Consider the following 26,868-nt stretch of genomic DNA (forward strand, 5'->3'; position numbering starts at 1 on the left):
AATTTTCTGGACCAGAGCATCCACTTTTGCATTAACATGATCAAGGTTACTTATCTCGTACATGCCAGTTTTTGTTTGAGGTTTTTCTACCATTGTTCGTTCGCTTCCCCACTGATAGTGGTTTTGAGCCATGCTTTCGATAAGTTGGTAAGCACCAGCATAAGGTTTGTTCATTAGTGCACCACCTGCGGCGGCGTCTATTGTTAACCTCGTGTTGTACAGGAGACCATTATAGAAGGTATGAATTACTAACCAGTCTTCTAAACCATGGTGTGGACAAAGTCTCATCATGTCTTTGTATCTTTCCCATGCTTCGAAGAGAGACTCGTTATCTTTCTGTTTAAATCCATTTATCTGGGCTCTTAACATAGCTGTTTTGCTCGGCGGAAAATATCGAGCAAGAAAAACTTTCTTCAACTCGTTCCATGTGGTGACTGAGTTGGAAGGAAGAGATTGAAGCCATCTTCTAGCGCTATCTTTTAACGAGAAAGGAAACAGACGAAGTCGAATTGCCTCTGAAGTGACACCGTTAGCTTTAACAGTATCAGCGTATTAGACAAATACGGATAAATGAAGGTTTGGATCCTCGGTAGGATTTCCAGAGAATTGGTTCTGTTGCACTGCCTGCAACAGTGAAGGTTTAAGTTCAAAGTTGTTTGCTTCGATTGCGGGTGGAGCAATACTCGAATGCGGCTCATCTTGCGATGGAGCGGCGTAATCTCGAAGAGCACGAGCTGGTTCTGCCATCTCGGGTATCGGCGAAGGAAGAAGATTTTTGAGATCAGGAAGTTCGACAGGAGGGAGATTGTTTGCAGCACGATATTCCCGAATTCGTCGTAAGACTCGGAGATATAGTTCGATATCGTTGATTCGTAAGTAGAACGGCTCGCCTTGTGAGCGAGTGTGTGGCATACAAATCAACGAAAGAAAGAAAAGAAAAGGAAAAGCCTTAGTCTCTACAGCGTAACAGAAGAGTTACGATATCGACTAAATAAAAGTCCCCGGCAACGGCGCCAAAAACTTGATCGCAACTTTATGAGTCGAATTTGGGGTACAAACTGCAAGTGCACAGTTCTATCACGTAGTTTTAAAAGATATCGATCCCACAGGGACTTATGAATTGATATACCGTTTTCTAAGGTTACTTCGTAAAGCTAAGGCGGGTAATACTTTGATTGTTTGGGGAAAAGCTAAAACTAAAAATAGGATCTAAATTAAATATCAACTAAACGGATATCGGTATGTAGTTCGTCGTAATTAGGGAATCAATTCTTCGTTGGTTTCTTGGTTTTAAAATAAATCTTTTCAGTTGACACTATTGATTAAAAGTCTTATCTCAAACTCTCGCTCTGTTGAATAAACTATGATTTTATATTAACGTAGCTGTCACTTATTAGTTAAGTCAAAAACCACTTTTTGAAAACAATAGAATCCGTAGAAACTCCTTTTAAGAAAACACTAATCGTTTAAACACCCTTGTCTCAAACTCTCGCTTTGTTGACTTAGGTTATATAATTAAATTCAAATGCTTAACTCTCGTCCTCACATTCAACCTTTAAAAATACTTTTTGAAAAAGATTAGAATTTAATTAACTCTAAAAATTGCTCTCGCCCTGATCTAGAATTAATGTCCAATTTACACTGTCCAGTCAAAAACTCAAACTTTCGTTCTATTGATTTTAACTTCTTTATGTCTTTTACTTTCGTACAAAAACCTTGTTATTAAACCTGTAAATTGAGACCGTGAAAAGAGTGATTTTAATTTTAAACTTAATTAAACCAACTTAGTTTTGATTCCTTCATTCCGCTTACTTTACATACTGATACCTAAATAAATTAGCCAGACATACTAAACAGATCTAAATAATCAGCATGCATAAATAATTCCATCTCAGGCAAATAATATAAATAAACAGTAAAACAAAGCATATGTAAATTCAAACAATAATTAAAGAACCTGAGTAATTAAATAGCAGTCTTGAACATCCACCACAGACCGGTTGGATTTGTTCTTGAATTCTTCAATCAGACAGAAAAATAAAAGTGAAGGAATAAAAATCTAGGGTCTAACGTAAGGTTAGATCTAGTAAAAGATACACAATAGTTTCCGGTGTAGAAACTATTGTGGGAAAAAGAATTAATTAAGTGCTGAAAGCTTAACTGGAAAAGAAAATAAAAATAGAAATAAAAAACTGCAATTAAAAGCAAAAACAGTAAAGAAAAATAATGGTATGCTTGCACGGCTGGAAGAAGAAAATTGAACGAAGTCCGAGAGCTCTTGCAGGGTTTGCAAAGCCAATATTTATACTGGTCACTTTGTTGTAACGGTTTCCAAGATTCTTCCGTTCACGTTCCAATGGTCAAGCGTAACAATAGGCCTCAACGTCTTTGTTGCGCTTCTGAAGCCAAAAATATAGGAGAATGGTGTGACGTCCGTCACACCATGTGTTACGCTCGTAACACAAGTGGGTAAAGCGTGACGCTCGTCACAGCCTGTGTGACGCTCGTCACAGGCACAGCGCCTGTGCTTTTGGGCTGGGCTTTGGCTTTTGATATTTGCTTCTTTTCATTCCTTTTTGCACCTCCTTTTCTTCCTTTTTTACTTGTGCTTCAAATAAACTACCTGAGATAAATAGAAAGAAAATACCGAGTAATATCGCGTAAAATGAAATAAATTGAAGTAAATAATAATATAATTTAATTAAATTGAGTCCTAGAATGTGATATTATTTCATGTTATCAGTAGGCCTCTGACTAACTCGAGTTTATTTAGCTGAGATAGTTTTCTCATGCTAATGTGGCCCAAGCGTCTATGCCATACCCATTGCTCTTCGTGAACAGACATCAGACATTTCACATTTTGTTCTTTTAAATCAGAAAGATTAATTTTATAAATATTGTTTTTCCTCTTGCCTGTGAATAGGACAAAACCATTGTTTTGATTTATGGCTTTACATGTTTTTTGATTAAAGATCACATCATAACCGTTATCACTTAATTGACTTATGGATAAAAAATTATGCATTAATCCTTCTACGTAAAGGACATCAGATATAGAGGGAAGAGTACCATTACCAATAGTTCCGGAGCCTCTGATCCTTCCTTTCTGATCTCCTCCAAAGCCTACGAATCCAGCGTCTTTAAGTTCCAGGTTTTGGAACATAGACTTTCTTCCGGTCATGTGTCGCGAGCATCCAGAGTCCAGGTACTATGACTGGTGTTTGAACTTTGCTGCATAAGATATCTGCAACATAAACAATCTTATCTTTTGGTACCCAGAGTCTCTTGGGTCCTTTCTGATTAGTTTTCCCAGAGTTTCTTATCACTTTGGGTTTTCTAGCATTTTCAAATTTTTGCTCTTGTGTGTGTGTATAGTGATATGAAAATGGAGATTTAAGTTGGTCACTAGTAGAAGTTTTATCTTCCTTAGGATCATACCCAATTCCTTTTCTATTGTTTTGACTGACTCCATAAATCATGGATGCCATTACACTACTTCCTATCCCATTTTTCAGAAACTTTTGAAAGGCTTTTTCGTATTTATAAATTATCGTATTTGAAGTTTGTGGAGCTTGAGATAACGCTTCTTCTAGTTTTAAGCAATTTTTCTTTGTTGCATCTTTTAGTGATGTTAAAACTTTGTTTTCATCTTTGAGTTCTAGAATTGTCATCTCAAGTTTGCCACATTCTTCAAATTTTTCTTCAAGACAACCTTTTATTGCTTTAAATTTTTGTTTTAGTTTCTGATATGAGTTAAGAGTTTCAGACAAGCATGATTCTAAATCAGATCGAGAGAGTTCAGTGAATACCTCTTCTGATTCAGATTCTTCATCTGAACTGTTCTTGGATGTGGTGGCCATGAACGCCACATTGGCCTGTTCATCAGCGTCAGATTCTGATGAGTCAGATTCACTAACATCCCAGGTAGCCATTAATCCCTTCTTGGTTCTGAGGGAATTTTTCTTGAAGCTTTCTTTTCTGGAGCTGCATTTCTTTAGCTTGGGGCATTCATTCCTGTAGTGACCTGTTTCTTTACATTCATAACAAGTAACATCTTTGTTAGTTTTACCTTTTTTTAGGTTGATTCTGATCGATCCCCTCTGGGTCTTGGTCTTCTGAAGTTGTTGTTCCTCTTTTTCCAGAGTTGTTTAACTCTTCTGGTCAGGAGGGACAATTCTTCTTCATCATCAGAATCTTCCTGTTCAGAGTCATTCGCATCTTCTGTTTCGGCCTAGAATGCTTTGTTTCTGTCAGATTTGCATCTTTCAGATCTGGACTTTAATGCTACAGACTTGTTCTTCTTCTGAGGCTCATCTTCCTCTAGTTCTATCTCATGACTTCTAAGGGAACTGACAAGCTCTTCAAGACTGATGTTGCTCAGATCCTTTGACAGCTTCAGAGCAGTGACCATGGGTCTCCACTTCTTTGGCAAACTTTTGACTATCTTTTTGACGTGGTCTGCAGTTGTGTATCCTTTGTCTAGAACTTTGAGACCTGCAATAAGAGTTTGGAATCTAGAGAACATTACCTCTATGGCTTCGTCATCCTCCATTTTGAAGGCTTCATACTTCTGGATTAGAGCCAGAGCCTTTGTTTCTTTGACCTGAGAGTTTCCTTCATGAGTCATCTTCAGAGAATCAAGTATATCTTTAGCTATTTCCCTGTTGGTGATTTTTTCATACTCATTATAGGATATTGCATTGAGAAGTATCGTTCTGGCTTTGTGATGATTCTTGAATACGCGCTTCTGATCATCTGTCATCTTACTTCTGGGAACTTCAACTCCAGCATTAGTTACAGGAGGTGTGTATCCATCTGTGACAATGTCCCAGAGATCAGCGTCATAGCCTAGAAAGAAACTTTCAATTCTATCTTTCCAGTAATCGAATTTCTCTCCATCAAAGACAGGAGGCTTAGCATTGTAACTGTCTCTTTCGTTTGTCTGGGCCATAGTTTTTCTCGTTCTGGATCTCTCTACACGGTTAAGTGTTTGATTGGAAAATCAATAATAGAGCCGAAGCTCTGATACCAATTGAAGGTGAGAAAAACAAGAAAGGGGGGTTTGAATTGTTTTGGAAAATAAGCGTTTTTGCAAAATAAAATCACACAGGATTTTATACTGGTTCGCTTATAACACAAAGCTACTCCAGTCCACCCGGCCAAGGTGATTTCTCCTTCAACAAGGACTTAATCCACTAATCTTGAAAGATTATTACAACCAACGTCTAAGAGAAAGATCTCTTAGTCCTCTCAAGTATACAGACTGCGCAGAGTCACTTGAGGAATTAAACAATTGAGGTAAAAACAGAATTTGTAATCTAGAGTGCTTCTAGGATAAAGCAAGTATTACAACAATTAGAGCAGATAAGAAATTTCACGTTATGAGCAAAAGCTCGTGAAAGATTAGAGAGAGAGAGTAGAGTAATTCTGTGCGTTTCGGTGTGTCTCTCAATGAGGTTCGCCGTTCTTTATATAGAGGTGAAAAACAACCGTTGGTAGTAATGGCAGATATTTGGTCTTGATGAGAGTTTAATGCCATAACTTCGTTGTTTCTTGCCAGAACAAGTTTGTCTCCCTAAATAACTTCTTTCCAATTATAGTTTCTTTCCATTTGAAGTTGAAGTTGCCGTTACTCTTTCTGGATAAGGAAATCCATTATCAGAGTCGTCACTCTGTTAGACTGAGATCTTGAGATGTGGATTCAGAGCTTCTGATAGTCCTCATCTTTTAGATATCCAGTGTTGTCTTCAGATGATCTTGAGTCTTCTGGAATTTCTGATATACCGTTGCTCAGAGTCAGAACTTCTAGAGCGCGCTTCTTCTTCAGATGCTTTTGATGTTCTGATATGCTGTTTTGCTCAGAGTCAGAACTTCTAGAGCGCGTTTCTACTTCAGATGCTTCTGATCTTCTGGTAATTTGTATCTGATTTGATTCTATATCTGATGACGCGATCAGATTCCTTTCTTCTTGTTTAGAGTCCTGCACACTTAGATACTTTTCGTTAGAGTGCCATTTTTGGTTTCATCCTTTGTTATCATCAAAATCCTGGAATCTGTTGTAGAACAATTTTTGTTCTTACAGCTGGTACCTAAACACTCTAATCACTCTCAAGTCAGTGAACTTGAATTATAGCTGATTAGAGCCATGAAGTTGAATTTAAAGATTAACTGGTCATACGTTATTTACTACCACATGATGCATCAACTTTCCTTGAGTGGTGGACTTCCCTATGGCCGCTTTGTCTCAAGAATCCTTGAATTCTCGGGTGTTCCGCTTCAGAGGGAACCAAGAACCTCAATGTCTGTCAGAAACGGTGAAATAAACGAGGTAACTATCACGAAGAATACCGGGATTGGTATCGGTCCTAATGGAGTATATCAATACAAAGATTCAGTCACCCCTTATGCTCCTCCAACCAATCAAGAATGTGATATTTCAAATGCAAGGCTATATGATAAAATGCGTTCTATTGAAACAACAATGCACCACAATCACCGGGTTACTCAGCGTGGCATCAAGTCCCTCAGAAAACTTTTCCTCTCCTTAAACCGCCAACCTAACCCTAGTGAAGAAGGTGTGGAGGAAAGTGCTGATGAAGATGAAGAGGATGAAGGAGATGACATGTCAGAAAGTGATTAAACTTGGTTTTGTTGTTTTGCTGTTTTGTTGTTTCACTAGTTTATGTTTGTTTTGATGTTCGTATCATTCTAATTTTATGTTCAGACCTTGTTACAAATATTGGTTATATTATGTTTGAAGTTTCTTATGTGGTATGCGATGCTTAGCCTATTATGAGTGCATGCTTGTTTGTCTTATCTCTTTTTTTTCACCCTTTTTGTTAATGACAAAGGGGGAGAAGAAGAGAAATTATTACCATGATATTTTTCCTTGCTGGTTGTGTTTCTCTAACAAAAATGCAGAATTCAAAGACTCCTTAATTCATCAATTAAGGGGGAGCATAACTTAAGGGGGAGTTGTTGATAGAGAAACACCACGGGATCACATCTTCATGGTTTTTGGGTTGTCATCATCAAAAAGGGGGAGATTGTGGAGACATGACTTCTCAGATATTTTGATGACGACAAACCTTGCTTCAAAGCTCAAGTCGGATTAACAAAAAGATTGATCAAGGTTTAAAGCTCGTGTGTGAAGTTTCCATCAAATGATCAAGTCTTGGTGAATCACATGAAGATTCGGCTTTCACATGGATTAGGTAACACTTGAACTCTAGATAGTTATACTAGTGTTCATAACATGTTGCATTCATATCATATTCATTGAAAATAGTTTTATGCATCAACAAACCACTACACTTCATTTTTTAAAGTTATTTTTCAAAATTGTGTTAGAGTAACCGGTTATCAGTTTTAGAGTAACCGATTACTCTGAGTAATTTTCAAACATTTTTGTAACGTTGGAACCATGTAATCGGTTATCCAATTTAAGGTAACCGGTTACCTCAAGCAAATTTCAAATTATTTTGTACCGTTGAATGCATGTAACCGGTTACCCTATTTAAGGTAACCGATTACCACTGATCCAGAATGAAAAATATTTGCATCTTTTCATGAAAACTCTTATGGTCTCTTCATCATGAAACATGGCAACTTTTGGATTATTGCATTCATCTGAGGAGGTGTTTTAGACATTATATAAACATCATTTTTCAGTTTTCAAAATCACCTCCTTGCAAAAAAATTTAAATCATTTACACACATTCTCTCAATCTTTCTAAGTGTTCATCCACATTTTCTTAAGAGTGAAACTTTGCATAAACCTTCATTTTTCAGCATCATAGTTTCATTCCAATTCAAGAACACTTGTATAATTACTGTGAGATTTGAGTGTTACAAAGGAGAAGATCAATTATTTAATTGATATACTTCAATTTTCATCTATTTCATCTTATACAAATTATTCAGAATTATATTCTTTGATTACAACTTATTCTTAGGATTATTAAGGATAGGTTTGTAAGGTATTATCCTTGATATCCGGTGTGTGGATACAAGAGGTCCATTTGTGAGAAATTGAGTCTCGATTGGACTTTAAACTTTGTAAATCCAAGAGGATTGTTCTTGGTGTGTTAGAATAGATAGAAAAACCTTAAGGTGTCTTGTCTAGGAATCTAACATTTTAGTGAAATTCTCTTTCGTGTTGAAAGGGGAGTGGAGTACTCTCAATCTGTGAGGGGAACCACTATACATCATTGTGTCATTTACTTTCCGCACTTTACCGTTTTTCATCACTTAAGCATTTCAGAAAGTAAAAAGTCATAAACCGTCAAAAATCCGGAAAATACTCTAAGTGCCTCATTCACCCCCCCCCCCCCCCCCCCTCTAAGGCACTCCTTAAACTTACAGATAAGATTCATCTTCCTCCAACACTGTTAAATTTAATTTCTTTCCCATGGCCATTCTCCATGTGGGGGATTAATATGATTGGGATGGTTAAGCCCAAAACTTCGAACGAACATCGTTTCATTTTAGTGGCTATTGATTACTTCACAAAATGGGTTGAAGCGACATCGTATGCAAATGTGACTAAGCAGGTGGTGGTCTAATTTATCAAGAATCAAATCATATATTGTTATGGTGTGCCAAGTAAGATCATTACTGATAATGGATCGAACTTGAATAATAATATGGTGGAAGCTCTTTGCAAAGACTTCAAGATTGCACATCACGATTCTTCTCCCTACATACACAAGATGAATGGGGGTTGTTGAAGCTGCGAACAAGAAAATTAAGAAGATCATTCAGAAGATGGTTGTGACGTACAAAGATTGGCATGAGATGCTCCCATTTGCTTTGCATGGGTACCGTACATCCATCCACACTTAAATAGGGGCAACCCCTTTCTCTCTTGTTTATGGCATGGAAGTTGTGCTCCCCGTGGAGATTGAGATCCCATTATTACGTGTATTGATGGAAGCCAAGTTGACAAAAATTGAATGGTGTCAGACCAGATATGACCATCTGAATTTGATTGAAGAGAAGAGATTGACTGCCATGTGTCATGGTCAGTTATATCAGCAAAGAATGAAGAAAGCTTTTGATAAGAAGGTCAAGTCTCGTGTGTTCCAAGAAGGTGACCTCGTGCTCAAGAAGATTCTATATTTCAAACATGATGTTATGGGCAAATGGACTCCTAATTATGAAGGCCCATATGTTGCTAAGAGATCTTTCTCAGGGGGTGCATTGATTCTTGCAACTATGGATGGTGAAGAGTTCACTCGTCCTGTGAACGCCAATGCAGTCAAGAAATACTTCTCCTAAAAAAAAGAACAAATCGCTAAGTTGAAAACCCAAAAGGGAGGATTAGGCAAAAATGAGCGTCTCGATGGATTGAAAACCCGAAAGGGCGATCCAGGCAAAAGTTACAGACATAAAATAGAAATTTATCCCGATAGATTGAGTACTCCACCCTAGGGCAATCTAGGCAAAAATTAGGGATTATGGCAAAGGAAACAATTAGCATAAGCTAACATTCAAATCACAAGTCTAACTAAAAGGTTCTCGTTGAGTACAATAGACGTGAAGGGTGCTAATACCTTCCCCTTGCGTATTCGACTCCCGAACTCTGAATTTGGTTGCGACAACCATGTTCTTTCTAAAAGGTTTTATCAATATTTTCTTATTCCTTCATTGGAATAAATAAAGTTTGGTGGCGACTCTGTTCGAATCATTTTTTTTTGCTACAATTGCGAAGGATCGTATTTTTCGAGATGCGACACTATCATCAACATCCAATCGATCAAAGAGCTCAACATCAAAGTCACGTTCGGTAAAAAAATTATTTCTCTATACTTTTTTTATTTCAATACACATTTGTAGAAATAGAACATTAAGTTATGTAATAGGTAGTTTAAATATGTTATTTAACTGAAAAATATGTATGATAAGTAGTTTAAATGACTAATGTGTTTTTTGGATGTTTGATTCAAAGGCATTTCTGCCATTTTCATTCTTAGTTGCAGAACAATCCAAAAAAGAATCTTCGATGTTTTTTAAATGTTTTAATTTCCAAAATCCAGAGATGCGTTTTCAGATTTTTTTGTCAATATTGTTTGGCTTATGTTTCATATGTATAATGTCTGTGTAGATTAATTATAGCATTATGACTGATAACAAAGATAGATTGAGGCACAATAGAGTCATACATCATGCACCAGTTCGGAGGAAAATAGTTTGATTATCATAAACATCGATCGATTCTAGTTCGGTTAATGCGGAAGCGTCAATTTCCAGGGCCCATACCTTTGTCTTCCTATAGGAGGCAAATGCCACCTCTTGATGCCCCAGAAGCCCCACTTGTACATGTTAAGGCACCCGAGGCCCCTCAACCATCTGAGGGGTTTGAAGGAGGTCCATCTGACTTATCATTGCTGCCTCTATATCTAGAATATACTGCCAGACATGTGAGGGACAAAGAGGTAAAATTAAATTGTATTCATTCTTTGAAGCATATTTGTTATAATATTTCATGTTTTTTACGATAATTTTTTTCTACAGAGCTGTGACACTTTCAAATGCATCATCAATGGTTGGAAGATTGCGGGTCTCTGCCGCAACCTATTAAGCAGTGGTTTCAGGATGTGATGCAACTATTCAGGTTGTGAGACTTATGCATGATCAATTATGCTATGATTAACCATGGTATATTTTCTATTTTTGTAGAGAGATGACACTCTGAGACATCATCATTTCTTCTTTCACATGGCGAGATGTTCACCATATTGGACAATGTCTCATGATTCTTGCATCTTATTGTTATGGGGAGGTGTTATACCATATCAAGATTATTAGAGATGAGGCAGTGAATATGATGGTGACCTATCTGGGAGCTGACCTAAGGGATGCTCTGTAGGAGTTAGAAGCCACATGAGGATGTCATGCTAGGTTTTGATTCCTGGAGAGGCTGTATGCACAACAACTTCATGTGATATAGCAGACCGCTGGTGATGATGAGCAGGTTATGCAACATAGAGCATACACATTAAGAGCATACTTGTTGTACTTGGTTGGTACGTCCATTTTTGCAGACAAGACTGCCACTTACGTGGATGTGGTTTACCTGAGATACTTCATTGACTTGGAGCAGATCCATGAGTACAACTGGAGGGGCCGATTGTTTCGTCTACCTGTACTCCAGGTTATCTATAGGTTATATATGGAAGACAAAATAAACGATAGGCAATTACACACTATTGACAGTAATAAAATTGCATCTTTTAGTGTTTGTGTATTGCATCATTTTCATAACATTTGTGCTACGCAATTAATAATAATTCTCATGTACAATTTTCATGCTTGGATCGTCAAACACTTCCCACGCATATGTGACTTCTCATATGTTTCGACCTACACTAAGGATATGCCATGTGCTTATGCATTCGTCCCGCTCAGAGGGAGTAAGGCGACAAAACCCTTTAGAGTGTATCTTGTCCACTTGGTAGCATAAGATATACACTTCTAGCCATACACCAATCATCGTCAAACATGTGCCCCTTGGACGATATGACATTTTACTCTAAATGGTTGGCTTATAGGCCATGTCTGATGTATCCATATCTGCTTGAGCGCGTCATGCGACAACTTGACTACATGAAGTTTATTCACAAAGACCTTTCTAAGTCCGCTCATTCCGCTATGACACACAAATATGTGAGGTACCATGCATGATGATTACCTTAATAATCTGGTACCGGATGCGGCACGTGGTACCCTAGCTCCTAACGACTAAAGCGTTGCATACAACTACATCCAATGGTATTTTAGGATGTCACATTCTTATATGACACTAGATTCTCCAGGTGATCCACCTAGGCTAACTCACGAGGAGATACTAGAGGAGGAACAGTTTAGGGAAGATCATGTTGTTGATATGTTGCCTATATGTCAACTTATCATGGATATTATGTAGGCATGTATAAAGATAACAGTCTTTTCGAAAGGCTTTAAGGTGAGCGACATTGTAGATGCCATCCTTGATGAGGCATGAACAACATTGCAGTACAGGAGGCAACGTAGGAACAGGGGGACCTGAGTCCGACATACGCAGTAATATATAGTACTTGTATTATAAACACTATTATCGTTTGTAATTTATTTTGACTTCATTATGGATTTTGAATTTATTCATTTATATATGATTTTTCATATTATTTGATAAGTGTGTGGTTTAATTTATATAAATTTAATATGATATTATAGTTATAATACATCATCAGTTACATCACTGTATTTCTAAAACAAAATCAAAATTTATTGTCTCGTGTGAATACAAAAATGCATCTCTGTATTCTATTTGAGATGTTTACGTAGATGTATCACTGAAAAATGAGGGTGTTTCAGTTAGGAATGCATGAGATGCGTATATGGTGAATCCACAAATACATCTCCGCAATAAATTTTGGGGAAAATATGAGGTGAGACTAAGTTAGAACGTGTTTTAATGAGAAAAAGATGCGTCCAAAAATATACTTCTAAAATGTGAGGAACATTTTTTAACTTCCTTAGATTAGATAAACAATTCCCTTAAAAAATTTATGGTCTGACCTTGATCTTTATAGGTTAGACTGAAAACCTTTATGAGTTGGTTTGACATATTCCTACTCTAATCCTTACGATCATTAATAATGACATTCACCATAAAATGGTGAGATCAAAACAATTTCAAAAGTCGTAAACAATAAACAAAATAATTATTTAAAAAAAATGAGACTAGAATTAATTTTGGTTAAATAAAGATTTTAAAAATGCATTTAAATTTTTTAAAAATGATTTTTGTTTCTAAAATTCAATAACTAAAATTCATCAACAAAAAAGAAGTTAATTAAAAAAAAAGTAAAACCCGTATTTGTTTCTGGGTCGGGTAGACTCACTTTAGGTCCAAAAAAACTCGATTTGAAAAATCTCCAGCCAAACAACAAACAAACCAAAAGCAATTGTTACACCTTCAATGGTGATTTTCTCGAGAAAATTCTAACTGTACAATTTCTCTCTCTTTATCCAATCATTAGATCCGATCCAAATCCCCTTCAGGTTCAGCAACACTTCCTAACCCTCTTCCTTTTTATTCATTTTCTTTTTACATTCTTTAATCAATTTCCTATCATTCATTCTGAATCGCGCTTTTTTTCTCCAGATCAAGATTCGCATTGCAGATTTCGAGAAAATTTCATTTTGATTTTCGATTTGCGTTTTGAAATCGAGCGAATCTTGGATTCACATCGACATGGCTATGGTGGATCAACCTCTGTATCCGATTGCTGTTCTAATCGATGAGTTGAAGAACGAGGATATTCAACTGAGGCTGAACTCGATCCGTAGGCTTTCAACGATTGCGCGTGCGTTGGGTGAGGAGAGGACAAGGAAAGAGCTGATTCCTTTCCTTAGCGAGAATAACGACGATGATGATGAGGTGCTTCTTGCAACGGCTGAGGAATTGGGGGTTTTCGTTCCTTATGTTGGTGGTGTGGAGCATGCTAGCGTTTTGCTTCCGCCTTTGGAAACTCTTTGTACCGTTGAGGAAACTTGTGTTAGGGATAAGTCAGTTGAGTCCCTTTGTAGAATTGGTTCTCAGATGAGGGAACAAGATTTGGTTGAACACTTCATTCCTTTAGTTAAGGTAGCAGCTAATAATTGCATTACATTTTTTATAGTTATCAGCATAGCCGTTGTTTCGTGAAGTTAAAATTGATCCATGATACCATTATAGTTATCAGCGTTATTGTTTCGTTAAGTTAAGATTGATCCATGATACCATAAAAATAGAAAATTGCAGACAAATATGACTGTTGCAGCTTGCAACCACACTTGCTGTCCTGGCTATTGGAAGTCGAAAACCTTTTACATTTATCGAAGTTATAGTAGCCCTATAGCGTAGCTACATTTGAGCAAATATCTATGGCTCCAGATACTCTGTTTTGGATTAAGTGTTGTCAACTAGAGGCTGTAGCAGCGCTGTAGTACTATAGCATAGAAGAATTTGAACAAACTGTTATTTCCCGTGATTTATGGTTGACAACACTGTTTAAAACCTTTCGTGTTATTATATTGGAAACCCTGAGCTGATTGTCATTCATTGCATTTATCAATTTGTTTGTTTTGTTGTGATATCAAATGTGTAGAGGCTGGCTTCTGGTGAGTGGTTCACTGCCCGAGTTTCTTCATGTGGCTTGTTTCATATTGCCTACCCTAGTGCACCAGATGCATTGAAGACTGAACTAAGAGCCATATATGGGCAGTTGTGTCAAGATGATATGCCTATGGTTAGGAGATCTGCTGCTACCAACCTGGGAAAATTTGCTGCTACCGTTGAAGCTGCTCACTTGAAAACTGACATCATGTCTGTGTTCGATGATCTCACACAGGATGGTATGTGAAGTTGATATTGACTAACTCCTTCACCACTTTGTGGACCTGTTAAACAAAAGTAGGCAAAACATAACAATCTTTTTGGTGTATTTGAAGTTGATACGACTAATTCCTTCACCACTTTGTGGACCTGTTAAACATAAGTAGGCAAAAGTCATAATGATCACTTGATATGTGAATATAATATAACTATATATTTAGTTCAATAGTTTTGACATAGATAGCTGGTAATATATAGCTGTGAGTGATGTTCTAAAATGTCTTTTCGTCTAGGGCTTTCGCAAATGGGATAATGAAATTCTATGCTTGACTGTGATTACTTCATGTAGGTAGGGAATTAAGTTTATATAATTTTAATAAGCCAACAAGAAGATAATCATGAGAGAAAGAGAAGCTTGGAATTTCATTAAAAGTTTAGAAAACTTTGGAGTCACAGATAAGTTTCAACCAGGTCATGTATAGTGTGATTTTGAAAGTTAGTCACCAAAGTACCTAAAATACAAGAAATATTCATCTTCATCAAAGTGCCTAAATTATCAGCACCAAATAGGCTTCAACTATTCAACTATTTATATAAGTTGTAATAAATCGACAAGAAGGTAATCATGGGAAAAAGAAGCTTGGAATTTCATTTAAAGTTTAAATTTTTTTGGAGTCATTAAGTTGTAACCAGATCATGTAGTGTGACTTTGAAAGTTAGTCACCAAAGTACCTAAAATACAAGAAATATTCATCTTCATCAAAGTACCTAAATTATCAGCACCCAATAGCCTTCAACTGTTCATATTTAATTTGTTGATCTTAGTTTCCTGAACAATACTTTTCATTTGTGCAGATCTTGTCCGATGAACTTACTTTGTTATTGATAATTTTTATAAGGGAAATACAAATACTGCACATATATTTAATTCCAGTGAGGCAAACAAGTGGAACGTTAACTAAATGAAGTAAATTCTCAAGCGGGCATTTTCATTATTGTTGCCTACAGTGTTGTTAAATATCCGGTATAGTGCTGGTATACCGGTATTGCGTATCGGAATTTTGGCTATCCGATACGAAAGCTGGCATAGCATTTCAATTTTGCAATGCTCAAGATATCGGCTCTTTTCCGGTATACCAGTTATGAATTGAATATCAGAACCAATAATATTATTATTTATTTTATATAATAAATCATATTAAAAAACATTAAAGAGGAGAATGTGAAGAGGTGGAAAAAGTAGAACGCGAAGAGGCGGAAAAAGTAGAATGTGAAGAGGTGGAAAAAAGAACATTAAAAAATTAAAATGCTAAGAGATGGAACATTGAAAAAGTAAAACGTGTGTTACTGAGTTGGTGTCTGGATATTATATATACTTGTTCATTCTTCGGTTGCTCTTCCTTCAATTTGAGTTTTAATTCGTTTTTAATTTCTGTTTTAGCTTTATGTTAGTTGTTAGAAGTTAGAACTTGAAATTTTCAGTTTAATGTCCAATTTTTTATTTTTTTAATATCTGTTTATGTAGCTTTTATTTGTGTGTGACATGTTTTATTTTCCATATAAATATTTATTTTAACCGTATTGCGGCTTCCGCTATTTTCCTGCTACGCGATCCGATATTTCTCATATCGGTTTTTTGGCGATCTGCTATTTTCCACTATTGTTATTTGACAACACTGGGTCTGGTTGCCTATAATTTTTTTTTGAAATTGGCATTCTGATAAATTTTATTTGTTCAACGGTTTTTTAGATTATGTTGCCTCTGATGCTTCACATTATTTGTGATTCAGATTAAAGCTTAAAGTTTCTGTTAATCTTCAAGTTTAGTTATTATCCTTAATCCTTATTAGTAACTGAAGACATTGTCAGTTTATTAGTATATTTTGCTGGCCAGTTTGTTAAGTGAATATAATTTTTTGTTTGTTATGCTCATTTATTGAATAACACAATGTTTTTGAAGTAACCTACTGAATCTATCTATATCTATATGTATAGAAAAATAATAACTTCTTGACTCTTGTTCTTGTAGATCAAGATTCTGTTCGGCTTCTTGCTGTTGAGGGTTGTGCAGCTCTTGGAAAATTGTTGGAGCCTCAAGATTGTGTGGCACATATTCTTCCTGTTATAGTCAATTTTTCTCAGGTATATTGAGTATTAATGATATTATGTGGGAAGATATGCATTTTGTTCAGTCTTACTTGCTAATTTACTAACATTTTTTTTACCAAAATAGAATAAGAATAATTTTGTTCAACAATTATAAGAGGTCCACGGTTGAGCTACATCTCATCCAAACTTTCTGTCTGTGATTCTTGTTTTAGTATAGCATAAGGCATCCTTTCACATGAACATATGCATGAGATTTGTTTTTTTTATTGGCAGAGATGTATCTTTCTAGTATAGCTTCTGACAATGTTTTATGGTATGTTGGGCCAGAAAGTGCCAACTAGCGCAAAAGCTAAATTTTGCATAGATGAGAATATTGTGATTGATGACTGGACATACAAGAACAGTTAGTTTTAGAAAAGAATATGTTAGAGTGTGAAATAGAAGAAAACTGTACCCAATCTAGATGTGAATGCATTAATGTTAAGTAAAATAGGCAAGTTATACAATAGTAACGGATAATGCAAAGGACATCATCACTCATCACCCTAAAGCACATATTATGTGCTTAATACACTTCTCTTAACATTCCTCGTCATGTGTCGTAGATGTTAATCATGCCCGAGTTGTAATGAGTAACTACTGCATTTGGAGCTCTTCAACAACTGAATGAGTTTAAACCTTGGCTATAGGTCTCTTAGAAAGTGTATTCTCTCTTCTTGTGTCACTTTAGTTGGTTGTCAACATGCTCTTCATATTCATGATCTCATCCTTTTTCATTTTATTTTAAGGAAATCTAGGTGTTTTTAATAAGAAAAACAAAAAACAAATGTTTTTACTCGCTTATGTTGTTTCTAGAATGATGTTCTACTACATGCTTTATTTCATAGTTGAATAACTTATCATGCAGGATAAGTCATGGCGCGTTCGTTACATGGTTGCCAATCAACTCTATGAGCTCTGTGAAGCTGTTGGTCCTGATTCCACCAAGTAACCTTTCTTATCCATTTTAATGAATTGTTTTATCATGATTTTCCTGCATGCCTTTATTCACTGGTGCTTTATGAAAATCTGTTTCTGATGTTTATATAATAGACATTCTACAGATGGTCAAAAACCCCACGCATCTTGATCTAATGTATAAAAGTTATAACTCTGTATCAGTTTCTTCTTGATGCATGACATGATTTAAAAGTACATGTTTCTAAGATTCTAATTGATTGTTTATTATGATGATGATGTATTTTTAGGACGGAATTGGTTCCTGCATATGTTCGGCTGCTGCGTGATAATGAGGCAGAAGTACGTATTGCTGCTGCTGGGAAAGTGACCAAGTTCTCCCGCATATTAAGTCCTGAACTAGCCATTCAGCATATTCTACCATGTGTAAAGGTATGGGATTACCATAAAAAATACTATTCTCCTAGGTTAACATTTTTATGATACTTTTGATTTCTATAGACATTAAATTGTAAATCACTGATCAAGTTTACCTGTTGTAGGAGTTATCAACAGATTCATCTCAACATGTTCGCTCTGCATTGGCTTCGGTTATAATGGGAATGGCACCGGTCTTAGGGAAGGTATGAAACTCTATGATTCTAAGCACATAGGTTGTACTGACATTAGTTATCGTATTTGATAATGTCTACCCAAATGAAGGAGAGCTTGCATGCATGTTCTTGCTTTTAATATATTTTTGTGGTTATTGCAGGATGCAACAATTGAGCAACTTCTCCCTATTTTCCTCTCTCTTTTGAAAGACGAGTTTCCTGATGTCAGGCTAAATATTATCAGCAAGCTTGATCAAGTGAACCAGGTTTGTGCTTAAAATTGACATTCTTCCAGATTTGCAATTTCCATCTCATGCTTTTTATTACTTTTCACACATTCTTTTTATTGAAGCTGTGGTCATATATATGCGTGTATTTCTTGCAGGTTATTGGTATTGATCTCTTATCTCAGTCGCTTTTACCAGCTATCGTTGAGCTTGCTGAGGATCGGCACTGGAGAGTTAGACTTGCAATCATAGAATATATACCATTGTTAGCAAGTCAGTTGGGTGTAGGCTTTTTTGATGATAAGCTTGGAGCTCTTTGCATGCAATGGCTAAAGGACAAGGTTTGTGGAGATACTAAACTTTATATTTACATTAAAAGCATCATATTGACTTCATTTATATTGGTTATCGCTGTAGGTATACTCAATCCGTGATGCAGCTGCCAATAATGTCAAACGCTTAGCAGAAGAATTTGGACCAGAGTGGGCAATGCAGCATATTATTCCCCAAGTATTTTTACCATATGAACTTAATTTCTTGATGTTAATAAGCATTATACCTTAAGGCTTAAACTATGGAAATGGATCCTCTCAACCAATCTTTGAAAATGTTTGCTTAAACTTGTAGGGCTTTGATCAGAATATTTATTTGCCCCTGCCATGAAGAAAAATCAAAGTGAAGCAATAGAAAAATGCAAAAAGAGTTTAGGTTTCTTGACGCATTTAATAATTCTTAATAATTTAGGCGTTGATATCCTGGCCTTAGTATGAAGGTCCATAGTCAACTATTGCCTTACACAAAAAAATTATAAAATAAGGCTAATATTGGAAAAATATAATAGTTTTAAAGAGTGTAAAAGAAAAAAGTGACATGAAATGAATATGGGAAAGAGGTTGGAACATGCAGAAGAAATCATTTATGGCATGTGCTGAAATTTGAAGAAAATTAAATAAAGTGTATCAATTTGAATAAATCTGTCCATAAATTTTCTTATGTTACAGTAGACACTTCTCTTTCGATTATAATGTATTTCAAAATACTCCTCGGATGCTTGTGTTATCTATGATTGTTGTGCTTTTCACTATTAAGCAAAACAAGTATCTTTGCAGGTTTTGGACATGATTAATGATCCACATTACCTGTATCGGATGACAATTCTACACGCAATTTCTCTGTTAGCTCCTGTTCTGGGCTCAGAAATTACTTCCACAAACCTGCTTCCTCTAGTCGTTAATGCATCAAAGGATCGGTAAAATTCCATAGTCCTCACTTCGCGTGTCTTTATTTGAGCCAGTACTGATAATATTTCATGCAGGGTACCCAATATCAAATTCAATGTTGCTAAAGTATTGCAGTCTCTAATTCCAATTGTTGATGAATCTGTAAGTAATTTCCATTTAAGATCTCATCTTTAATGCACTTCCTACGTATGCTCAAATTTTCTGTCAACTTATTTGAATATTCTATATAATTGAGTTCTTGGTTTAGTTCATTTTATGCTACTTTGAATTGGTTGTTTGTTTGTTGAATTCTTCTCCAAAAGGAATTTCAAACTTGTCACCAGACTTTTGTTTGTTGATAGCATTATTATTTGGTAGAAGTTATAGAAATAGAAAGTTTACTCTCTGTCAGAATGCAACATTCTTTCATTGTCTCACAACTAAATACCATTTGAACAATGAAGGTTGTGGAGAGTACCATCCGTCCATGTCTTGTTGAGCTTAGCGAGGATCCGGATGTTGATGTGAGGTTTTTTGCTTCTCAAGCACTACAATCTAGTGATCAAGTGAAGATGTCCAGCTAGATCAATATTGCTACATACTGTCTTTAGTTATTTTTTACTTGTAATATTCAATTGCTCAATCCTTTGTATTAAGTTATTGTTGAGATCCTGCTTTGCTTTTTTCTTTCTATCTGATACCTATGCTACCAGGTTTTCTGTAGTTATAAAAACATTGTCCGGAAGTGGGATGATTTTTGACGCACACACTAATTTTATGATTAACCATTGTGGTTATTTTGTAAGAAGTTTTGCTTTGCCACTAGAAAGAATACAGTCGTAATCGGCTTGGAAGAATATATATAAGCCTTGTTTGTTCTACTAGACATACCCATGCAGATGAAATCTTGTCTGAAAATTGTAACCAAGAACTGTGAATATATATTGGATGTGCGTGCTGTTTTATATTCCTGTTTGAATAGTTAACAAATAAATGACGTTTACCCTTAAGAACTAAAATTAATGAAACAAGTTACGCCACGTACATCTTATAAATACAAAAAATAATAAATTTTTGTATATCACAATTTTGTTTAGTTATGGTGATTTAAATACCCCTTTATTGATCTGAAAAATGTGGGATCTACGACATATTTGTGTAGTTTGCTTGAAGATGCCACTACATGTGAAAAAGTTTCTGTGTTAGGTGTAATGGTGTTAGGAAGCAATTATAAAAGGTGTAATGGTGGAAAAATTAATGACCCTACTCTCCTTTATCGAGTAAAGAAGAAACAACTTGAAAATCGTAGTTATTGTCATTCTCAACATTGACGATTCGTTCAATGTAATTTTGCATAAAAATTAGCAACTCGTCGATGAATTAGATTTTTGATAAAGACAGTGGTTTACCAATGCAAAGCTTATTTGAAAATACTTTTTTTGTGATTTTGAAGTTGGAGAATCCGGAAAAAGCTTGTCAACATTATTCAAAATACGAAGTAGACCGCACAGTTGAATTGTCACTCGAAGTTGTTTTCACCTTCTTAAGAGCACCTTTTGTTTTTACTGATTGAGAGGGTATTTTCAAAACAGTAGTTTATGGATAAGAATCTTCCTCATTTGCTCTTTGATATGGAGTTTCATATTATCATCGATTTTTAAAAATATCTCTTGTATCATTTCTCATTTAGTCAAGATAGAAATATTTAGTTTACCGTCTTTCACCACACCATCATCAAACCTGAGCATTTCTCAATGACTACAAACCTCATCCATTCGCATTGGACTCTCATTTTTCACCTTCTTTGAAATTAGACAACCATATAAGAGACCATACATTTTCCTAAGTGTGCAACCACACTTTGAGCTATCAGAACCTACATTCTCAGCTCGTTTGACTTCGTGAAAAATAAAATTGAATCCTTCTTAAGATATGTTGTCGACCAACTAAGAATATAGATTATTGTCTTTGAATACATGTTCTAACACTGTGATGCTTTTATCAAATGTTGTCTCTATCTCATTATGTTGATTTTGAATAATTTGGTTTACAGAGTCCAAATCTCTACACAAATCACACTGTTTCCCAACCAATTCTTCAGTGTAGCATGGGCAGACTCAATTTGGTTAGATGTTGTATTTTCAAGTCTCTAACCTGATCGGTCCAAGCACAAATAATCTTCTCCTTTACCTGGTCAAGATTCATGAATTGCATCAATAAAATTTGTTTCCCATATAGTCGCGTGTATGATTATATATGGTCTTTCAACTCTTGATAAGTTGTTGGCGGACAAATGCATGATTCTCATCTCTTTTATCATGCAACGCAGAAACAACTCGAAAACCGAAGTTATCATCAACTTCAACATTGATGATCCATTCAATGTAATTGTGCATAAAAATCGACATCTCATCAATGAATTTGATTTTTGGTAAAGGCGGTGAATAAGGTGATTTGCTAATGCGAACTCCTTTGAAATGATTTTTTTTGAGATTTTGAAGTTGAAGAATCTAGAAAAAGTTTGTCAACATGTTCAAAATACAAAGGAGACCACGTCGTTGAATTTCCACTCGGTGTTGGTTTGACCTTCTTAAGAGCACATTTTATTTCTACCGTTGAGACAATGGTTTTAGATCAATGGTTTCAAGATAAGCAATCTTCCTCATTTGCTCTTTGATGTGGAGTTTCATATTATCACCAACTTCCAAAAATATCTCTTGTATCATTTATCATTCGGTCAAGATAGATATATTCGATTTAACGTCCTTTGTCACACCATCATCATCAAGCCTGAGCCTTTTCCAATGACTACAAACGTTATCCATTCATATCGGGCTATCATGTTTCACCTTCTTTGAAATTTGACAAGCACATGAGAGACCATACATTTTCCTAAGTGTGAAACCACACTTTGAGCTATCAGAATCTACACTCTCACCTCGTTTGACTTCGTGAAAAATAAAATTCAATCTTGCTCAAGATATGTTGCCGACTAACTAAGAATAAATATTGTTGTCTTTGAATATGTGTTCCAACACTATGATGCTACGACCAAATGATGTATATGTCTCATTATACTGATTTTGGATCATTTGGTTCACAGAGTCTCAATCTCTACACAAATCACCCTTACTATTTTCCAATCAATTCTTCAGTGCATCATGGAAAGGCTCAACTCGGTTAGTTGTTGTATTTCTAAGGTGCTAACCAGATCGGTCCAAGCATAAACAATCTTCTATTTCACCTTGCCCAGAATTGTACTTTCAACAAATCTGGATATTTCTCACACACCTTCCTGAAATGTATAATAACATCGACATATAATTCTTTTGTAGAAGAATTTATTATAATATTCCATGCACCCATTATTTTTCCACTATCACGCTAGCTTTTCCAATTATTTCGTCTTCATTCTTAATTTGTTTGGTCCCTACCACAAGTTTAACTTGACTTCTCACATTCTTTGTGATTTGTTACCTATAAAGTAATGTGTATGAAGTGGGAAAGACCTTTGCAATCAAATTCATCAATGCGGTATCACAGTCGGTGACAATATCTTTCAGCGTGTCTTCTTTATCCTTCAACATTAACACTTTACTGTTAAGGACACATATATTGTATACTTACTTGATATTTGAGATATTTGTGGGCCTTTTACATTTCAAAGTTGCAAATATATTTTTGGGCTGCACCATATTCAATGGACATGACATGATATTATTTCCTAGGATTTCCTTCTCTTCCTAGGATAGTCTATTGTTGTAGTTCTATACCCAAACATAGATTTTAATGGTTGGCCTTAAAGATTATCCCCCTCTTGAAAATAAAAAAAGTGGTACTAAAAAAACTTTGATGAAAGAAAATATTTAAAGATAGAGAAGAGAGAGATAAACTATAAGAATTAGGAAAACTCGAAATTATAGTGTGAAATAAAGTGAGGAGAAACCTCCTTTAGATAGAATTTTTTTGGCTTAAAATAGAAACAATTCATGGCCAAATTAATGACATAATTGATTAGGCCAATTGTTTATGTGCTTTGAATAATCGATTATTGTGGTCCAAAAACGAAGTTTTTGGATATATAGTCGTTACCAATCATTAAAAAACTTTCATAATTGATTATAGAATTGAGTAGACATCATCTAATAGATTAGGCAAAAGATCTAATGGATTAGACAATTATAAAAAATCTCCTAATCAAACAGGCAATCCCCTAATCAACTGACTAGGCCTTGAAAACTTTTCTGGATGATTTTGTTAAGTAAAGAGAGGCTAAAGTATTTTAACTGTGTGTGAGTTTCCTTTTATCTTAAGAGTTACTGTAACACCCCAACTTTTAAATATAGTATTTTATTTAATTGTTAGTGCGATTTATTCGTTATATTTGAATTTTGATGTTTTTAGAAGTGTATGGGTATTTTGATAATTTACAAATTACCGGGGTTATGAGATTTGAAAGCAGATAAAATATTATTATTGAATTATTACAGATGATTAGTCATATTAATTATTTTGGTAATAAGATAAAATAATAGAAAATATAAAATTCTGATTAAATAATTATTTGAGTTAATATTTATTTAATTTAAATGATAATTTAATTGATTAAATAGGAGAATTTGGGTTAATATTTATTTAATTTAAATGATAGTGAGAGTTCCTTACTCTCCCTCCTATCAGCGTCTTGGGGTTTATATATTTTTTTCTAATTTTTTCCTTTTGATATGTCTAAATTAACCAAATAAGGTTTGAGAAAAACCATATTGGTCAACCAACGGAAATGTTTTTCTATTTGATTTCTCTGAGACCTAAAAAGGGGATTTGAGATAAATCTCATACAATCTCTAAAAGTGTATTGTTCGTACGTTTACAAACCTTTTGTTGATGATGATATTGTATGGTTTTTATGTTGTGTTGTGTGATTAACTCTGTAGAATTGAGATTTTTTCCCAGAAAACCAAATATGTTTGGTTCGACTTGGTCGATCTGTGACCATAGTTAAAGGTTATCTTATACATAGCATAGAGTTTTGGCTATAAAGTCTTTTGATAAGACGAGAATATAAACCTTTAACATTTGAACTTCTATTATCCATGGTTAACCTTATCTATTTTGGGGAGGTTGGGACTTAATCGAGCGAATTAGTCAATTTTTGGATTTGTTCAATAAAGTGAAAAACACGTAAAATCACAGGTAGCCATATAAGGGGGTTGAGCGTCTTATTTTAGGCATAACTTGAGTTTCACAAGTCGGTTTTAGATACCGTCAGTTGTGGTGGAAATTTAACGCGATTATAATTCTTTTGAAGTAGAAAAATTGAGTTTAGGGACACTACAACAGTAGCAGTTCTCTAGTTTTTATACCAGAGGCGTAGTCAATTTCAGTCATGCGTTGATCATCATGTTTCGTGTGTAACTTGAGTTTCGTAAGTCCTTTTAGGATGTCGTCAGTTGCGTTAGAAAGAAAGTTAGATGATATTTCAAACTTGAGAGTTTCAAGATTTTATCATGAGTGTATAAATTTTGGTGCTATTTTGAAGTTAGGCATTCTGTTTTAGAGTTTATGCAGAAATTATCGCGATAAAGTTGAACTGAAACGAATAGAACTGTAGCTTGATATATTTTAGAGTTGTCTTTGAGCAACTCTGATAAGTTTTAGAGTTGTGTTGATATGTTTAAGAGAGAGATTTGTTACCTTAGAGTTGTCAGAGTTACTATTTGAGTAACTCTGATATGTTTTAGAGTTTTGTTGGTATGTCTTGGTATTACGGGTTATTATCCTATTGATGGTCTGACACAAGTAATAATAATTATGAGTTTTGAAAATTTTGAGAAATTTTGAGTTTTTGAGAATTTTGAGAAATTATGAATTTTTTGAGAAATTTGAGAATTTTTTAGAATTTTTAGAATTTATGAGTTTTTAGATGTTTTGAGTTTATTGAGTATTTTGATGAGTTGAAGTTTAGCGTAATAATATAACTTTACCTTTTTGAGGAGAAATAATTGAAATTGTTTTAAAAATATATTTTTGAGAATAATAATCCAGAAAGAGATTACAATGAGACAATTATTGGCGATTTGAGCATAGTAATCAAGAGAGGGATTATAATGAGGTCATTATTGACGACTTTGAGTATAGTAATCAAGATGGATTACATTGATGGCCTGAGTATGGCGAATTATAGACTCAAGAGTGGAACCTTTTTTAGAATGTTTTGAGATTTGTGATTTTGTGATTTTGTTATGTTGACGCTGTTGCATGTTTGTATTGTTTATAATCATGCATTCATTTATTTCAGATATAGGTAGGACTTTGGTTCAGTGATGGTCTGGTTCAGAGAGGAACAATGGCGGTCTCACATCCAGAGAGAGACACAATTCAGAGAGAAATGAGAGACATGGGAAAATCAGTAACATACATCTGATCCTAGTGATTTGGTACCACATGCATTTTAAGAAGGAGTTGATGGCATTCATATTGCATTTGCATTGTTATCTATTTGTTTGTGTTTTGGGTGTGATTGAGTTACTTTATAATTCGTTATTACTATCCTGCTTTGCTGAATTTTTTCATTAACATTTATTAGATGCATTCTCACCCCCTATTTGTTGTTGTGGCGTTTGTGCTCTTTTGGAACACAAACAATCAGATACAAGAGTAGTCGCTTGAGTTAAAGGATGACATCCATTCCTTTTTAGTTTTTACCATTGGTCTTAGAGGAGGAACTCTGATATGTAGCACTGGGGATATGATGCCATTCACTACTTGTGTTATGCTTTATTTATGTTGAAGTCTTGGTTGTTGAGACTTTTATGTCAAACTTGTTTATTTCCGCAACTTATTTTCACATTACTATTTAGTATTTGATGTTTTTATGCTATGGTGAAGCATGTGTGACACTCTATCGTAGATTTTTATTTGAATTATTTTATTAAATATCGAGTTCGGGATTAGGGTATTACAATTACTTTCCTGCTTTTACAAGACTCTGATCACTCAGACAGACACAACCATACGAGCTTTCACACTTTAACTCTTTTAGACATCTGAAACTTCCAAGTTCTTTTTCCAGATATACCAATCATATAAGCACTTCACTAGAACCTTGAATCTTTTACTTGATGAGGCTTGAGATATCTTCAAGTTAATAATCATCACCAGAGAGTTGAAAAGATATCACCACCGACTTTATTATTTATCATCATTGTCATCATCAAACTATCAATAAGGTCATCAACATCAGGATCATATGCTTTATACCTTTAAGCACATAGATCTATGCTCCATCTAGAATGGATGTATACTAGGCCATTGTTGATCCAATCAGAGTTACTGAAAAGATCTTGCAATTTACGGCTCTGCAAAGCCATCTCTTATATCATGTTGTTCCTCAGACTAGC

The 26,868-nt window shown here is 35.0% G+C and overlaps 1 protein-coding gene and 1 non-coding gene across 2 annotated transcripts; both read left to right on the forward strand.

The window, feature by feature from the left end:
• The first annotated feature begins 262 nt into the window (after window positions 1-262).
• Window positions 263-369, forward strand: LOC127115954 (small nucleolar RNA R71). The gene has a single exon (XR_007800951.1). It is a non-coding gene; the product is annotated as a small nucleolar RNA R71 (small nucleolar RNA).
• A 12,505-nt stretch (window positions 370-12,874) lies between these two features.
• LOC127115853 (protein phosphatase PP2A regulatory subunit A) lies at window positions 12,875-20,425 on the forward strand. The gene is made up of 13 exons (NM_001427333.1): window positions 12,875-13,047; window positions 13,151-13,633; window positions 14,136-14,382; window positions 16,392-16,504; window positions 17,379-17,458; window positions 17,719-17,860; window positions 17,971-18,051; window positions 18,183-18,287; window positions 18,407-18,589; window positions 18,666-18,758; window positions 19,358-19,497; window positions 19,564-19,630; window positions 19,933-20,425. The coding sequence occupies exons 2-13, from the start codon at window positions 13,241-13,243 to the stop codon at window positions 20,050-20,052; spliced, it is 1,764 nt and encodes a 587-aa protein (NP_001414262.1). The 5' UTR covers window positions 12,875-13,047; window positions 13,151-13,240; the 3' UTR covers window positions 20,053-20,425.
• Window positions 20,426-26,868: the final 6,443 nt, after the last annotated feature.

This window comes from Lathyrus oleraceus, chromosome 1 (assembly GCF_024323335.1).
Source record: "Lathyrus oleraceus cultivar Zhongwan6 chromosome 1, CAAS_Psat_ZW6_1.0, whole genome shotgun sequence".
In the NCBI taxonomy this organism is placed as follows: domain Eukaryota; kingdom Viridiplantae; phylum Streptophyta; class Magnoliopsida; order Fabales; family Fabaceae; genus Lathyrus; species Lathyrus oleraceus.

Coding starts and splice junctions, on each gene's coding strand:
- LOC127115853 (NM_001427333.1), top strand. CDS start 13,241: ATGGCTATGGTGGATCAACCTCTGTATCCGATTGCTGTTCTAATCGAT. Junction 14,383..16,391: donor CGATGATCTCACACAGGATG/GTATGTGAAGTT, acceptor TTGTTCTTGTAG/ATCAAGATTCTGTTCGGCTT. Junction 18,590..18,665: donor TGCAATGGCTAAAGGACAAG/GTTTGTGGAGAT, acceptor TTATCGCTGTAG/GTATACTCAATCCGTGATGC.